Source organism: Botrytis cinerea, chromosome 2 (assembly GCF_000143535.2).
Source record: "Botrytis cinerea B05.10 chromosome 2, complete sequence".
Lineage (NCBI taxonomy): Eukaryota > Fungi > Ascomycota > Leotiomycetes > Helotiales > Sclerotiniaceae > Botrytis > Botrytis cinerea.
This window is the reverse complement of record NC_037311.1, coordinates 1,937,598-1,955,164: the sequence shown is the minus strand read 5'-3', so window position 1 is coordinate 1,955,164 and position 17,567 is coordinate 1,937,598. Positions and strand designations below refer to the sequence as shown.

Below are 17,567 nucleotides of genomic sequence, written 5' to 3'. Positions count from 1 at the left end.
AAAGTTCGGATTGCATTAGGTTGGTTGGTTCACTTGACTTCAGTTACTGGCACCTACTTACTAGGATCGGCAGATTTTGTTTGTGTACCCCGTGGTGTTATTTTATATACTTTTTATAGATATGCTAGGGGCGAATAGGTAGGTGTGTAGGTAGGTACCCGAGAGAGAACAAAGGACGTCATGGGTTTACTTGTTTGTCTGTCCAGGAGGTGGAGATGTAGATATATGTTATTTGTAGAATGTCGTATATTGTACTATCATTGGCGGTGGATTATAGAACGAATAGTTAATGATAGGCATTCCCATTGCCAGATTTCACATGATACCTTGATGTCTCTTGCGCTCTATCATTCATCTCATCTCCTCGTCTACTCCTCCCCACAACTTACAAATAACACAGTCTCTTCTCGATTTTTCCCCCCTGTAATACGTCCCTGCAAATCAATCACCCCAAACTCAAATATCGAACCTTTTCTCGCCACACCAAACTCAAAACCTCATTCAGCTCGCAAATTCCATCTAACTTCCACATCTGCAAATACACATTCCCATCTCATATCGCACGCACTCATTTCTCGGATGAGTGGAGATTTCGAATACTTCCGGAAACGGAATTGGAGGAAACCTAATGTCAGTCGCTACTTTGAAAATCATGCCACACGACGAGACCCAGATTCGAGAATCGTGTGTTTTTTGGTGCGGAGGCTTCAGGGGTTGTGTGCATGCATCGTGAAACGAAATGGTACGCGAGGAAAGTTAGAGATGATTTCCATGGTCCGTTTCGCAGAGCCCTGGTTTCTATGAGATGCCCCGGGCTTCTTCGCATACAGGGTCTTTCGTGCCAGACAGTCTATCGTTTGTTGTTTTTTATGTCAACATGGAAGTATAGGCCCATCGTTATGGCAGAAAGAAGTTAACACTCAGCGTTTATTCCAATGTGACACAACCTGCCGCCGCCGGTTTGGCGCCCAGATGTAATCTTACCTGGTCTACAAACTTCCGCCATCCATGCTTACACGAGCGGCACCGGGGGTGCTTCAGGGCTGGGACGGAGTTATGCATCGAATATGGAAATACATCGTACCATGGTACCCGACCATCTCGCGACTCGGACACTTCATTTTGATGCCCTCTTGGCCTGCAGTTATCATCATCATCAACTCGTGAACGGTGAACGGAGATACCTCCGTCTATCAAACGGCTTACGAGTCCAATTTTTACAAGACAAATGCTGACAAAGTATCAGCACATGCCGGTCCACTGTCAGCACTGAACCAGACTTTGGGGATAGAACAGACATGGGTTTTCGCATTCTTGGGTCCATTGGGAAATTGTGTCGTGAAGTAAGCTTACTCCTTTGTCCCCAAGACATGACCATATATTAGAGATGCATTGATGTTCTCGAGTATGGTTCGTTATCTTGATGATACATTACTAAGTTAGGGTTCAATGTTTCGCACAGACCTTCCGCAGCATTGATGCCAATCCCTCGCATTCTGTAAGTGGAATGATGGATGGGGCTTGGCCCCTTGACGGGATTCATCATTTGATGAACAGCAGAAACAAACGGCTGGCTCTAGCTTTGGGAGCTAGTTAGGTAGCCTTGGAATGGGGACAATGGGATGGGATAGGTACGATGCATCCAATGATATGGCAGGATTGGGAATTGGACGGAGAACGATGATGATGCTTTGCTTAATCAGTCCCCCATTCTTCAACACGCCGGGGGCATCGTAAGTTAAGTTACGAGAGGACGGATGTAAAGTCCCCAATGTAGACATTCTGGTCTCCTGCTTGGGTAGCTGGGGAGATAACAAGCAGGTACTACGTGGACTGCATGGTATCCACCGTGACATTCTTCGTGATAGTGTGATAGCGAGCCAATGACATGAACCCAGGGGAACTTTAATCTCAGATGATTGGTGCATATCGAGTATGGGTGCGAAATTGAGGAAAGGGGGTGGAGAAGCGATAATGTGTCTTTGTGTAACCTTTGGCTTTTTTCAAGGAGATAGTGGCTGATAAGGAAAGAATGGAGACGATCACGGGAAGAAGAGATGGGAGTTGACTAGTTGGAATTGATGGGCCACAGGTTCATTGACGGCTGGACGGACTTGATGGTTGATTACTGATCGATTGAAGAACAGGAATGGAATGGAACGGAATGGGGAAAATTCGGGCATTTGTCTGACGGGCTAGATGGTGGGATATCAATGGATATTGATGGATAGAAATGGATAGAAATGGATATGGACGCTTACTGATGCTTATGGATGTTCAGCTTATTCTAGAACGAGGCATATGGATCATGGAGTGGAAGTCGAAGTCGAAGTGGAAACGGAAACGGACACGGGAATGGAAACGGTACGGGCTGATGATTGCAAAAGGCATGACCACACGGGAGAAAAGGGGGGGGGGAGGGGTTATTGAAAATCATCCATATCAATATCATCGTCATCATAATTTCATGCTGAATATCCTCATTATATCTATCCTCCTCTAACACACCCATGTCCCGTCCATAAGCACACCGTTAGAATCCCCAATCCTACCCTTCATCCCTATTCAAACGTCAGCACCTCAGCACCTCATTAACAATCCTTCCCTCAACACCCTCCCACCCGAATCTCACTCCCCCAATCCGGACCGACCAATGTCAATCTCGGCCCGTGCAGCTGAGAAATAATCTTACAGAAGTTCGTTCGTCAGCTTCTATCCCGTTGCCATGCACTGATTTTCGGTTCCATGGGATCGGGTTCAGCTGTAGGGTTATATTACTGGTGATACGAAATGCTTGGGATGAAGGGATAGGATGAACGGATGGATAAAGTGTACGGGAAATGGTAGGGCCGTGGGCCGTGTATGTGTGATTTCGGGTTGTTTTCTACATGCTGATTATTTATGCAGGAGCAATGGATAGATGATGCTTGTGAATGGTTGATGATTGCTTCGAGGCATGGCATTCTTTCACTGGGCGAGAGAGATGCAGGACTCACCTTTTTGGCTCTTAGGTTGCATACAGCCGATCTCCCTAGCTGCTCTTCTCAAAAGCAGACTGTAACGAATTCGTTCGCGTCAACATTCGCATTGACATCTGCACGGCGTCCTTCACTAGGAAGGAGATCTCGTGTTGTGCAAGACTTTTTTGGTTGGTTACCTGTTTATTCCAATTACTTCTGCCCTGCAAGTCCTTTAGCTTCCATGGTTCATGTGTATACAAGTGCTTACTGTGTTTTGTACCAGTAATTCGTTTCGTATGATGAAATACATCAAAATGTACGTAGTATGGGGATGAGACCAGCAGAAATGGGGGATCGCCTTCGCTAATTCGGTCTAAATTCCGATGCCGATGGGGGTTGGTAGGTTTCGAGACGATGAGAGTGGGATTTTGGGAGGGGCATGTACGATAGGGAACTAGTAATGAGCTGGAAATGGCCCTATGCTGCTGCGTTGTCACTGTAAGTATTAGATGTTTGAAACGCTCATTGGTACATGAAATGAACTTGCAATATGTATGCAGAAATTGAGGAGCTGGGTAATACAGTAAAGTGGAGGGCTGGAATGTGTCTACCCGTGTCCACGCCGCAACCCCGCATTGTATGGGAGTATATTTCAGGGAGAGCTTGGATTTATGAGGCAAGGATGTTATAGTCATATTATTCTTACCAAACAGCTGAGAATACTAAGCAACGGGTGACAGGGCAGAGAGGATGTAACAGTTGATATATCACATGAAGAAAAGAATACCTGGGTAATCTGAATAGAAGCTTTAGAATATTAATCCATCTAACTTCTTTAAGTATTCTTAAAAAGGAGTACCCTTCAAATCAATGCGATGAATGCAATGAATGCACATGTAATATAGTAAAATAAGCCAAGCAATAAACTAGTCATTGACCTCTTCCCCATCCCTTTATCGAGAATCTTCAACCGAACCCCGAAATTATCACTCACACACGCATCCATCAATCAACCGAGAGCAACTACAATCCAACACCAACCACTTCCCACCCGAACAGCTTGGCATACTACATCACCCCAATGACCAAGACCAGGAAATGCATCCCTATCACCGTAACACATGGCCACGGGATCACTACACATTCCATATGCACGCCCTCCACGAGTCACTAGCATGGCAACCATCAACCGTCCCCTTAAGGTTAATTATTGGCGAAAGCGAATTCATGAGATGAAGCTAAAACTCGAGCTAAAACATGACCATTTGGGTTGCCGAAACGAGGTATTAATGCACAAAAGTTTATCGGATGAGAAAAGTAGGGTTGGATGAGGGGAATTCCCCGAGTTTACGATAGGATCGGTGGAATGTAGGGAAATGTGATGTATCAGATTTTGAATCAGTGTATGCTATATCCCGTATATTAATATGCCTATTTTAGAATTATGATGAAGATATAACTTAATCATATTATTTTATCATCACATCATCCCCCAATTCGGCCGTAAGAAAAAAGTTTAAACCCAAGCCACAAAATCGTGACGAATAAATAGGTAACATCGTTAGATCACCGAACATGTCTCAGCATCCCGGATTCAGCGTAGCAAGCGCAATCACACCTTCCACTCACACAAGGAAAGGTGGCTCAACTCAACTCATCTCGTCTCTCCTCTCGTATCTTCAACGAATCCGGCCCCCAATTCTTCACCCCAGACTCGCACGCTTCGGTCGCCGCATGCGTGGCGGCGCAGCCGTGCATCCCGATGTAGCAGCAGCGCGATTTCGCGTGCATGCACCACGACCGTTTTGGTGAAACGGCCTACGGGGAGCTGGAAAGAGTGAGACTTGGAATGGGTTTGTACATTTGAGTTGTTGTGGGAAGTGCGTGAGGGGGCTCGGAAGTTTTCAGAAGGCGTGCGGGATTTGTGATTGGGTGTTCAGCGGTCGTGATAGGATGCTATATTCCAATATTCTATATGGGATGGATGGGTGGATGGTTCAGAAATCAATAATGCGATGGTAAGGGTGGAATTGTCCGAGAGTGTTGCATGGACATGTAGGCCGGAGACTTCCACTGTATCATATGCTACGATCAGCATACACACAAAGTCTCTTGTTCACGATACTGGCTCTAGAACTTTTCGTGTTCGTTTCATACATGCCATTTTATATCACGGCATGGCCTCGTAACCATGCTTACACAAGGAAAGACAGCGGAGGCGGAGATCTCTCTCGTCTAGTTTCACACCCCCTCCATGACGGATACGACAGTATCGTATACAAACAGGATATGAGGAGTTTCAGTACACGGATAAACTTGTTTATTAATCAAGGCAATATCTTCTGTGACCCTATTTCAACTTGTCTCGGCTTACTTTCCTTGCAGTCACTTCTTGCATCTTTTTCATCCATGATCTCACCCACCATCCAATTCAACAACCTCGCCGTTTCCCTCCCCCTTGCCGATCGACTCATTATTCGCTTCGGACTCGGCATCTCTCATGCAAATCGATCGGAAGGTAAATTACTCACATGCTGTAAACGCCTACCAATACTACCTTTACCTCCACTGATACTCTCGTGTTTGATTCCCTATCCCACACCTCTCTCCCGTTTCGTCTATCCAGTATTCTATAATGCACCAACCAAGTAGATATCCAGGACATCACACGTGAATATACAATCGATTTAGATTACCACACACTACCCCATCACTTCACCACAATACCTCCCTCACCTGTAACAAACCAAACCTAAACCTAAGCCTCGCATACATCTCACAGAGGCTTAAATCCACACACGCCTCTTTGGTAGCAAGCATATCGAAAATCCACGTCAGCCAACCAACCAACTTTCTCACGTCACATAAGATATCAGATATAAAAAAGAAAGACATCACAGACCCATCTAGCTCTTTACTCCCTCAATATTCCATCCAATTCCCATCTCTCTCACTCACACTTTCACACCAAGATATAAACTAAGAAAAGCCCTCAGCCCTAAACACACATCTCCCACATCCTCACAAGAATGCCGTCCAATAATTGCCCGGGATCCCTGAAAGAAATCTCACACATTTGGATATGCATTATCGTGCATGTATGCGTAAGCTCTTAGTCCAAGCCCAGAGCTTTGGGATTGCTACATGAGGTCAAAGGGGCGAGTACTATCCGGTTTTAATGAGTGTTGAAAATCTCGTGATGCTTCTCTACATCGTATCCAGCATGTATATTCCAAATACTCAAAGCGCACACGTAAACAACTTATGAAGGTATCCACCATCTGCAATGTTGTCTCACTATGACTCCCAACTTCTCATCCGTGACCATCGCTCGCTCCACAGAACCATCAAGAACACGTCCTTGCAATGCCGAGCAGTCCCGGGAAATATCAAGATCAAGATACCTAACACCCATCCATCCACTCATTCATCTCATACTCTTGATCAAGCACCAAAGAAACTTCAATGCGAAAAATTTCCACACCCACTAACCCATTCCTAACACTCAGCTGCACAATTAGATCGACAAACCCCATCACGAAGCCCGCTCTGGTAATCCGGTACTCGGCACTCCTCATTCTGCATCTGTATACGTCTTAGATACTTCTCGATCGGATGGACATATACCCATGTAGATATTGAATCAATATAACTTTAAATTAATGATCTATAAAAACGACCAGTATCATGAATCATGGGCAAATCCTAAGATGCAAATTCCAATTTCCATATTCCATATCAAGCATTGCGAGTTTTGTAGCACGGAATAAGCATTAGCACGATACATCATCCAAACCTTCCCACTAGCAGAGCTATTTTCCGTCTTGGTAACTCACAAAGACACCAAACCCTACACCATACAAATCCGCTCAGGCTCCCGTGTCAAACTCTCAGACTCCCGCTCCCGTCAATAATTAATTTATTAATTGCTCATGCGCTAAACTCTCTTTTCCCTCCCGTTCATTCTCCCACTAAGACATAATTTCATCATATCCCAAGAACACGGATACCGTCGGGAAAATCGTATATCGTGTAGACTAATTCCCAATATGACTACTTTGAAGAATAACCCGAATCCCAAATATAAAGCTAGAGCCGAAAGCTAAAAGCTGAAGCTGAAGCTAAAGATAAAGCTAAAATCCAAACCCTAATCCAAAGTGACAGAAATCAAGACACTAGCCTCAACCCTGATCCCCAAACAAACCCACCTCTTCACATCAACACCCCACTTTTCCCGCTAGAACATCATGCGTGTAAGTGACTGCCAATGTCCTCCTGAGAAGGAAAACTTAATTCCAGCCTCTTACACAATACTTGTTCTTTCTTCTGGAAATGTCAACTCTATCTTGAAAAGTAGATAGATACTAGCTCCATCATGGCAAATAGAAAAAGGAAAGAAGGAAAAGACCAAGAACTAAGATACACTACCACTAACCACTAGCCCATTCCCAAATTTTCATCTCGCATCTACGTAAATGCAATGGATGCATTCCAAGATTTTCCACTCAAAAAAAACCACACTATACTTGCGAGCGCAACCTAGCGCTCCTAGGAAAAACCACCGCCAGCACTCGCCAGCCTCCAAACTCCCAATCTCTCAAGCTACCCAGCCCAACCTACCTATCCAAGATTCCCCCTCTCAACATCCAAGTCTCGAATATCAAGCTCCAGCTAGCATCTGCCAAGCACGAAATTCCATTCATTCCATTCTCCACTCATACTAAACAAATGCAAGTAAGTACGAATGCAAATGCGAATGCAAATGCGAATGCAAATGCAAATGCAATGCACATGACCTCTCTCCTTTCTCGCCCCTAAAGCTTGCAACCTAGAAAACGCATTCCGTTCCACAATGTCCCCTCCACTATGTACCGAGAATTCCGAAGAATCCCTCTACATCTGAGCCCCCCAAAAAGAGCCCCAAAAATGAGACACAATGACGCTGTGTACCAAAAATACCTACATACCCACCTACCTAGCCAGTAAACAAAGCTGAGCTGATACATCGAAATCTAACTCCATCTCCAACTCAGCCCACCAAATACCCATCCATACGCACTACATTGGCACGTATTCGTAAACCTCCCCCTCAGAAAGTGAGGCTGAGTATCCCTCATCTTAACCAATAACACCCCCAAAATCCACGATGAACTGTCCTTTTCTCTGTTCCGCTCATTCCCTAATTCTAAAATACTCCTCACCCAACCAAAATCACAATGCTGCAAAAATCAGCACACTTAATTCCAACTCACAAGTTCCACTTTCAGAATCTGCTGATCTCTCAATCCCTCCGCTCCAAAACCCCTCTCCTAAAATCCCAAACCAGAGAATGATCTGTGACTAACTTCCGAGATCAGCAGTACCCGAAGTCTTCAGAAACCCACCCTAGAAAGATCCGCACTAGAAAGATGGTAATAGTTTCTTGAAATATTCAATTTTAAACCCATGATATAATTAGCGCACTACAATATACAAGTTTTTTCTCTGTTATTATCCAGTTTCCCATATGTGCATAGTGGAGTATACAACTTCTCTTTTTTCCATTTTATCCAAGGTGTGCTTTGTCCAGCATGATCCTTCTAATCAAAGCATCTTGAATACCCCCCAAAGTCCCAACAAAGATTACCATTGCACAAAGTAGGTACACATGCATGTACTTGAGTTCCAGTATCCTCTCAACTCCACCCATCCTTTCTCGCCCTTCAAAGTCTTCAAGCACCATCCCAGAACTCTGAATCCTTCAACCAGCCTTCAAAACAATACCCGAAGAAATTCCGTACCCCTCACTCACCGCCCCTCTCCGCCCCATTAGTCACTACCTAGCTCCAAACTTACAGTATTCCATCAATGCACTTCGCACGATCCAGTCCCCCAATCCACTTTACCAACCTCCACCCGACTCCACCGCCTGCACGAAACAATAAATTCCCGCCCGTGACACCGTAGATCCGATCGATCAAGAAGCCTCCTCAGCTTTTTTCAGGGTTCTTCGAGGTTCTGTGCTTCTCGCTCGCTTCACGATGTCCTCTCGAAGCTTTAGACAGCTTCGTGGAAGGACGATCGGAACATGGTCTATCCATCGAGCAACCCCTTTCACTCCAACAAGAAATCGCCAATAACCATCAACAATTACACTTTGCATTTCCCAATTGCTGCAAGTAGTGACTGTCTCCACAACCTAGATCCCTCGAGTTCTCGCCCCTCGTATCGTACCCATTACCTTATTGTTTTATTTCGATAGTTCCAAGAATGGAGAAATCAAATGCCATATCCCTAAAAGGTCGGAAGTCCAGACCCAGTAACCCAACCTTGATTGAAGAGGTCAGAGTGTATAGTATTCATATGTCATGCCTAACTTTAAATATTCCATACTGCTCTGAAACTAAACATGAAAAATATGGAATCATTGTTGCAAGTTCCAAGATATTCCAAGTTTCTAAGCCGCCTTTCTCTTGTTTCGACATGTAACCATTCAAATTCCAAAAATTTGCCCAAAGGCGCTGCAGCCGCAATTGTAGGGCTTTGATGCTTTTTCAATGTGCCAGTATAGACGATGATGCGTAGTGATTACAAGACGCAATAACAGATATTGGTGACCCGAGGTTGCCTGCCTAAACTTCAGGAGGAAAATAATTTTACGCAAGGCATATCTTTCATGTGACACTTCGCTGCCGTTGCTGTGACTGATTTCTTAGCGCATCAATTTCTTGTTGTAATGCACTGAGGTCTGCTAAGATATTGGTATGACCGCTGGTAGAATTTATGGTATTGCTTTCCTCGTATCGTGAAGTTTGTGACATGGAAGAAGAGTTAGAACTTCGTCGATATTCGCCACTGGCACGAGCTGAAGAGGAAGGCGTGATTTGAGATACATCAAGACTGTTACGTGCTTGACGAGGACGTGGTGGCGGCGGTGGTCCTTGTAAAGAGATGCGTTTGGAAATATGAGTACTTGGAGGTTCAACGCTGTGTATAGATGGTGCTCTACCATGCTTTGAGGAGCCTCTTGTTGGTGGTGGTACAGGCAAAGACGTTGCAGATGGCGAAGAAGATACGTGTTGTGATTGGGATCGAGATATGCCTTGTTTTCGTGTGGGAGGTGGAGGTGGAGCCTTTCCACTGTTAGATCGAGGTCGTCCAGATTCAATTGAGTAGACTGATGTATTGTCTTCTTCCAATCTTGGTGAGAGTCTTGCGGAACTACTTCGACTCAATTTTGAGTCGCTAAGAAGCTGGCTGTGTCTTCTGGTAACGGGCGGTGGAGGAGCTGCCTTTTTTCTTATTGATGAGGATGGAGATGGCGGTTCTGGTGTCTTTCCCGCAGACTCTCTATCAAATGGAGATTCTCGTTCGGACTCACCACTTTCACGAGGTGGTGCTGGAGGCAAAGGCTTGTTGAGATCTGTCAAGGAGCGATTCGGGGTTGAAGTCATAATAGGAAAGTATTGAGGAGTTGCAGATATCGACTGTGGTGGAGACAACGGAGAAACGGCTGTAGTCTCATCCCTCAGTTCCATCTTAATCAATTTACCATGATGTCTTGAACTCGGCGGAGGCGGTCTCTTCTTCACATGTAATGACGAAGAATCAGACACTGCCCTCCGTACTTCATCCGGCTCTGATATTTCATGTGATGATCTTGGTGATTCTGGATGTGTATCTTGTATTGGTTCGAATATCGATTGCCGTGAAAGAGAAGACGTTTCTGTGCTACTGCTTCCCTCGTCGCGTAATGCATGAACAGGAGGGGGTTGCAGCGGGGTAGAAGATTCCAACCCCGCATTTCCTGTCATCAGTAGCCTCTTGAATGCATCCACATCCATCGAAGCTCTCCCGGGATTTGGGAGTTTTGCAGGTGTTGCGCTTGATGCATCTCGACCAGGATTTTCCAACGTTTCCAATGTTTTTGAGAATGGATTCAGGATGCGAGTCTTTGGAGTTTTATTCTCATCCTCATCCTCTGAAATATCAGATGTAATAGTGTCAAAAGGGTCCTGCTCGTCCTCGTGGGATACTTGCAGTGGGTTCTCGAATGGCACCGCGTCATCCCCTATAGTAGATGCAGAGTCGGGGATCGAGGGAGAAGGGGGTGGTGGAGACTGGACCCGAACCCTTTTGGGTATTTTCTTTGGCACATCTTGTCGTTCTGAATATGGATATTCGGGACTCGAATTCGCAGATGTCTCCAATTGAGTGAAATGATTGAGAGTAGGTATTGAAGAGGATGATGTAGTCGAAGGTGCGAAGGGTCCCTTTCTTCTGAAAGGATTAGATGATGAGAACTCGGCCGACATTTTGTTGCAGTCTACTATGAGACACTCAGTATCACACTGAAGTGGAGCTTTCAGGTCATACAAGTCGTCTTTCCATTCTTTTCTGAGGTCCTCGTGAAGTTTGTATTACTCTTACCACCGGATTTCTCGGTCGTGTGTTGTTTGATTCGAGATGATGCTAAAGGTTCTTATCGTTTAATTGGTCCGTGCTAACCTTGTCGGGTCGAAAGCAGCAGTTCGAAGAATGAAGCTGCTTTGAATGGAATTGAACAAATGATTCTGTTGAGACAATGTTAAGCAGACAGACCGTCAATGGTATCGATGACACAGTTGGATATCGTCAGCTAGTTGATGGATTGTGGAGATGGCGTAAGTTCAGATGAACCACTAGTTGCGGAGGCGGAATTGACCATAGTCCGAGGGTTCGGATTCATGACTGCAACCTGCCAAGCTTCCTTTGTTCGCCTTTTAACTGACAGGACTCACAAAGGAACAGCTACTGAAAACAATCAATTGTATTATCCGATTGAAGCAAATGGTTCAAAGAGGAAGGCAGCCTTTCATCGATGATCGAGGCGAGGAATAGCCCCTGAGCTTTTCGATACGCTGGGAAGAAGTCTTCGTTACAAAAGGGGATATAATCTCATCTTGATATCATAGAATTTTCATTTGCTCATTCGTTGCATGGCTACAATGTGCAGCTCTCAAATTTTGTGTGCAATTAATCAGATCTTGTGTTGTCTTCTTGTATTCTGTTTGTGGAATAAAATTTAAGCCGCCTCCCATCAATCTTGAAGTTGATGATACCAGAAGAGATAATCTTGTGAGTGTTGTGAGTACGTGACTGCTTGACCAGCTAGTCACCACAATCGGTCAAGTATTCCAAGAAATTCAGGAACAATGGTGTAAGTATACCCATCCGGACTGGCCAGGCTCATCCATACAGCACGCGATGAAGCCCGAATGCATGGATCAACAGTGTTGCCATCAGTATTAGCATTAACTACGACTTGCACTAAAGGAAAGTTTGATCTTCAAATAGCCTTGACTACGTTATGCAACTGCATCCTCTTCTTCAGTTAAGAAACTTTCGCTGTGCGCTGCTAGCTAATTTACATGGAACGATACACACGCAATGGCGGAGAGGGGCATCACTCGAGTAGTCCCCTCAGCGAGTTCTCTAGTGAGGGGACGCCTCTTCCACTATCAAGATCGTATCAGAATATGCTGAGAAATGTTCGGAAGCATTTTTAAAGGGCCCAAATGTAGATTCATTTATCTAGAAACTATAGAGCCTTGATGGAAAAACAGTGGATGAGACAGCAACTACATCAAGCCATTTACCTCTCTAGTGAGTGGTGCATATGGATCGGAGACCTATGAAAAGACAGTGAGGCTAGCCTTGTAGCTTTTTATAAGAATACGCTCGATTCAGACAAATTGTAAGAAGCGGCGGTGGTTCTAGCTTTAGAATTCCTCCAGTCGCCCTGCTGACTGTGAGCTTGAAAAGTATTGCTTCACAAGGTCAATATGGTTATCAAGAATATTTCGAAACAGTTTTTTATTTTGACATATGGGGATCATCACTAATGAAAGTAACACTTCTACATTTCAAAAGCTTATTTAATCGTGCTATAAGTTTTCTCAAACATTAATTTCTATCATTACTAAAGAGAGGATTCACAACTCGAAAACTAAAAAAGCAGCTCGTAACATCTTTCAACGTTGGTGAGCATATGATGAATTTCCCTGACAAATTTTCTGACAATTTTTTTTTTTAGAGAACCAATGCCAACGCTGCCTGAATCCAAATCGCTATCACAATTCGAAATCCTCCATGTGTACACAACACTCCATATCCCAAAGTGTTTTACAAAATCATCACACCCACTCTCCCGAAGTACCAACGGTCTCAACCGACGGCCGCAGAGAGGTGAAGGAAGCCCAGTATTTAGACAACCTAGCCAACTTCCCAAGGACAATCTACAATTTGACTCGAGATGGAAAAGAATTCAATGTGGTGAGCCGCCACATTGGATATATGTCCGTAAAATCGCAAACAACCGACGCCATATTGAACACCAGATTTTCCCAGATTATTACCAAATTCGATATTGACACCCAAAGTTCAAAACATCAGCCCAAAATCCAACCCATAACCAGAACCAAAACCAAGATTATGGAAACCAGAACTCCCTCTTAACAAACAACACCCCAGGAAGCAGTCTAACAGACATGCTCAACGAAATTGGGATGTCGAATGTTCTCCTTCCCCCCACAAGAAACAATCAATCCTCGGCGAAGTAATCATCCAGAGTTGGGAGACGGGGTCCGGTTTGCCCGAGTGTCCTTGTGACTATTTGCGGGCCTCTTACTGGAACTTTTAATCGTAGTCGAAGAGCAGCTTCCCGATTGGCCACACTCGAATTGTGTGGGAATGGAGCAAGGAAAATTGCATTCGGACCTCCTGCAACTCGAGTATATTGATATTGATTCTGATATCGATGTTGATATTGATCTTGATGTTGATCTTGATGCTGATCTTGATGCTGATCTCTATCTTCGTCTTGATGGTCGTCAGGATCTTGACCTTGCAACTTTGGTCTCTTTGATGGAACTTGTTCGTTATTGTTATCCATATCACTAGGGTTCTCATCTCTTGATCTCTTCTTGCTATCTGAGCTTAAAAATGGCAGTGGCAAGCCATGTTGCGCTGGCAAGAGACGACGCTGTGGTGCAAAGCTGCTAAACGGACGTCGAGAACTGGGACGATGACGAGGAAGAGATACATCTACGGGTGGAGGACGAGCGGCGGGAACAGTTGGACGAATCTGTGGACTTGTCTGTTGAATTTGGGCATCATCAGGAATATGCCTGCTCACGGTGGTCTTTTGTGATGATAAGGTTATTTCATCGTCACTTTCATCATCATAGTGCTCCTCAATTTCCCTCGATCTCTGCCGGTTCCTAACTAGAGAGATAGACCGAGCAGTCATGAACCGGTCATTGAAACCACCTGCTCTTCTACCTTGGCCCAAAGCACGTGGAGCATTAGAAAAGGCTTCTGCAGTTTGAGCGGGAGATCCTTGTCGTAAGGGACAATAGGGACGCAACCCACTTCCCTGATAGTGAGCCAGTGGTGCAGCATCGTCGCTGTAGTCGAAGTTCGACTCTGAGCCTTCCCGGGTGTTACTGCCACCCCCACGGAGATGAGAAGGCCAATTCATCTTTGTCTTCTTGTTTGGTGGGCCCATTTCTTCACCTGTATGGTATTCAGTGTTGGCTCTCTTCTTGTTCTCGAGAGTTATCTTGTTGCCATTCCCAAGCGTAAAGGTTAGCTTTTTGAGTGACCCCTTAGAAATAGGGGAAGATCCCTCACTGGGCAAGGTTGAGGGAACACTCTCAGCATCTTCCTTTGGTTTATCACCAGCGGGTTCCTGAGGCCCATCCCGCGACTTTGCATCTCTGGAGCGTCTGACAAGGTCAACTGCTCGTTTGTCTCTGAAATGATAGATCTGATTCTTCAAAGCTATCTCAGATCGAAATGGGGCATCGCGATCATTCTTCATCGGTTGACCAGCAGCAGATGTCTTTCTGCCATCATCGCCCGTGTAAGAAGCACTGGCATATAATCCGCCAGCGCTTTGTATTTTTCCTCGAAAGTGGTTGTTGTACTCGGTTGTGATCCATGCCCAATCAACATTGGCCATTAAGCCACCAACTCCAGGTGCAGCAAGCTGGATTTCCAGGAAGTGGCACAACACGTTCATCTCACTGAGCGTGTACTTCCATCTTCTTTCATGCTTTGCCTTGAAAGCTCGAACTAAGATCTGGCTACGCCACTTGTTGAGACACTTCACGTCTTTTGCGTCGGCCCAATTGATTCTTTTTGTGTATTTATGGGTAATTATAGCTCGAGCAATTAATACATCGTGTTCATCGCGTTTTTCGGTTCGAATCGTGATGGTTAAAGCTTCTGGCTGTGGAGGTCCAACCAGAATTTGGTCTCGGCTGTGAGTTTCTTCGCCGATGGCAATATGACCGGGAGGCATCTTCCTGGCTTCTTTTTCGATGGGCCCATTACTGCTTGAAGCAAAAGTAGATTGACCATTGGTGTGGGTTGAAACCCGACAATGATCTGCGATATCTTCATCGCTAGTAGGATCTTCAGTAGGATCCTCAGTTGCCTCTTCAGAAGACTCTTCACAAGACTCTTCGTCTTTGTCTTCATCCACAGCTACAGCCTGTAAGAAAGAACAGTTAGCATGCAAGGTCTCCATGAGTAATATACTAGTAGATGATAGACTCACCTTTCCTTTATTACCTCTTAAGTTTCCCGCTGTCAGGATTGAGCGAGGACTGGGTGATATGACCGACTTGTCAGCATCACTCATATCTAAGTCATCGAAGTCGGAAGGTGTATCACCATATTCTGATGGAGATTGTGAAGCCAAACGGGAATGTGCAACCTCAGCAGACCTGGAAGTAGGGGCCATAGTCGGCACGGCGGCTTCGATGGGATAACTACCAGATGCGGTATATTCGGAATCGGTTCTAGACTGAGATGACAAGACTGAGCTGCTGGTGGGGGTTACAGCACCCTTTTCTGAACGTCCACCACGAAGACCTACTTCCTCGTAGTCTTCAGCATCCCAACCTCCGCCATTGTGTTCATTTATGTACTGGCGCTTGGCCGCCAATTCTTCTTCCTCGAATTTGGCCTTCTCGGCAGCCAAAGAAGCCATAACGGCAGCAGACAATGGTTGCGGAGCAGTAACCTTTGGTCTCGGATGCCTAGAGACGTGCGAACTCCTTCGTTCCCTAGCTTGAAGGGTGTTAGGGTTATTGTGTACTGGCTCTAATTCTGGACGGGCAGCTCTTCGATGCTTACTTATTTCTTCCTGCCTCAGTGTTCTGGAACGGTTGGCTTTAGAAGTTTCGTATTCTCGTTGCTCTCTGGGTGTCAGGTTATGTGCGCCGTTGAGGTCCCAGTTTCTCCGGCGAATTTGTTGGCCTACTGGTGAATCTTCGGTGACTCTGTTCAGCTGAGATTCATCGTAATCCTCTTCGTTTGAGTGGAAGGGTGGTAGGATGGGCTGTTGCGTGACAACACGTGGATTTGGGACTCTCGTGGAAGACTCACTTATCACGCTCGCGTCTTGTGATATCTCAGATAGAATATCTTCGGAAAGTCTAGATGGAGTGCCAAGTGTTGCAGGAGTCGTGTTCGAGGTCGAGTTTCTTGGTCCAGGTATCTGGAAGTGACGATTTTCAGCCTCGGCGTATAGTAATTTTACTTTGATTAAGTTTTGGGGAAACAATACCATTTGACCCGATACTCTTGTATCTCGTGCCGAGGGCTTGTTTACCCTGCTAGCATCCCTGTTTCCAGTGCTAGCGCGCTTTCTATTCGAAGACTTATCATTGTCACCATTGAGCCTTGAGGCTTGAGGAGAAGGCATTGTGGTTGCTTGTGTATTACTTTTTGTTATGATGAATGTGAATTATAAATTAAATGAAATTTCTGTATATGTGACAGAAAAATCTAAGAGTTCTGCTCAAGAGAAGTTGACCTAAAAAGAAGAGAATGTATTTATTTTCTGGTGATGGAGGCTCGATGTTTCTCAGGAACGACTGATGTAAGTATTAAGAACTTATCTGTAATGAAAAAAAAGAAGGGAAAGTTCTGGTAAAAAGATCAAGTTCTTAAAAACTAACTTGAGGTTTCGAGTACGGCAAATAGTGCTAAGCCTCGCTTGTATGTATATGGGTTTGAAGATTGATATCTCTAACTGGGTACCGCCTTGATTGATTTTGTTTCGTAGCACGTGAAGAATAACATTAGTTCTATGGAGGTTCCGTAGCATCGAAAATCGAGCCTATAGCATTACAGTATATATATATAATGGAAACCCTCACGATGAAACCCGGGTGCCGGATACCTACCCCCCACGTTGTTGATGGAGGTGTATTGATGGCAGCTGTATATATACCCACACTTTAATAATCAACCGGCCACTAAGAAGTGGCCATTCTATCGCAGCCTCAAGCCTAATAGGGCCTTTTGCAATAAAGTAATGGCATCGTGATCTCCGTTAGATAAAAGTATTAATTAGTTGCTTTCAATAGCGGATTCTGGAATAAACAATCTTGAATATTCATTAAAATGTTTTGATACACATGTAACTTCTTTCACGTGTCAAATACCTTGACTTAACAACCGGAGTTAACATGACTAAGTTCTAACATCCTCGGGAAATCTCGCACTGTTGGACATCCACGAAACTGTTCCTGTTCTTTGAGATCTTGAAAGGATGCGGTGGAGCACAATGAT

At 44.9% G+C, this 17,567-nt stretch overlaps 2 protein-coding genes across 2 annotated transcripts; both read right to left on the bottom strand.

The window, feature by feature from the left end:
* Positions 1 to 8,369: 8,369 nt before the first annotated feature.
* Positions 8,370 to 11,578, bottom strand: BCIN_02g05450 (hypothetical protein). The gene has a single exon (XM_001552708.2). The coding sequence runs from the start codon at positions 11,252 to 11,254 to the stop codon at positions 9,614 to 9,616; it is 1,641 nt and encodes a 546-aa protein (XP_001552758.2). The 5' UTR covers positions 11,255 to 11,578; the 3' UTR covers positions 8,370 to 9,613.
* Positions 11,579 to 13,380: 1,802 nt separating this feature from the next.
* Positions 13,381 to 16,849, bottom strand: BCIN_02g05440 (hypothetical protein). The gene has a single exon (XM_024691387.1). The coding sequence runs from the start codon at positions 16,693 to 16,695 to the stop codon at positions 13,522 to 13,524; it is 3,174 nt and encodes a 1,057-aa protein (XP_024547157.1). The 5' UTR covers positions 16,696 to 16,849; the 3' UTR covers positions 13,381 to 13,521.
* Positions 16,850 to 17,567: the final 718 nt, after the last annotated feature.

Bases quoted from the DNA above. Each gene is read 5' to 3' on its own strand.
- BCIN_02g05450 (XM_001552708.2), bottom strand. From the start codon at position 11,254: ATGTCGGCCGAGTTCTCATCATCTAATCCTTTCAGAAGAAAGGGACCC.
- BCIN_02g05440 (XM_024691387.1), bottom strand. From the start codon at position 16,695: ATGCCTTCTCCTCAAGCCTCAAGGCTCAATGGTGACAATGATAAGTCT.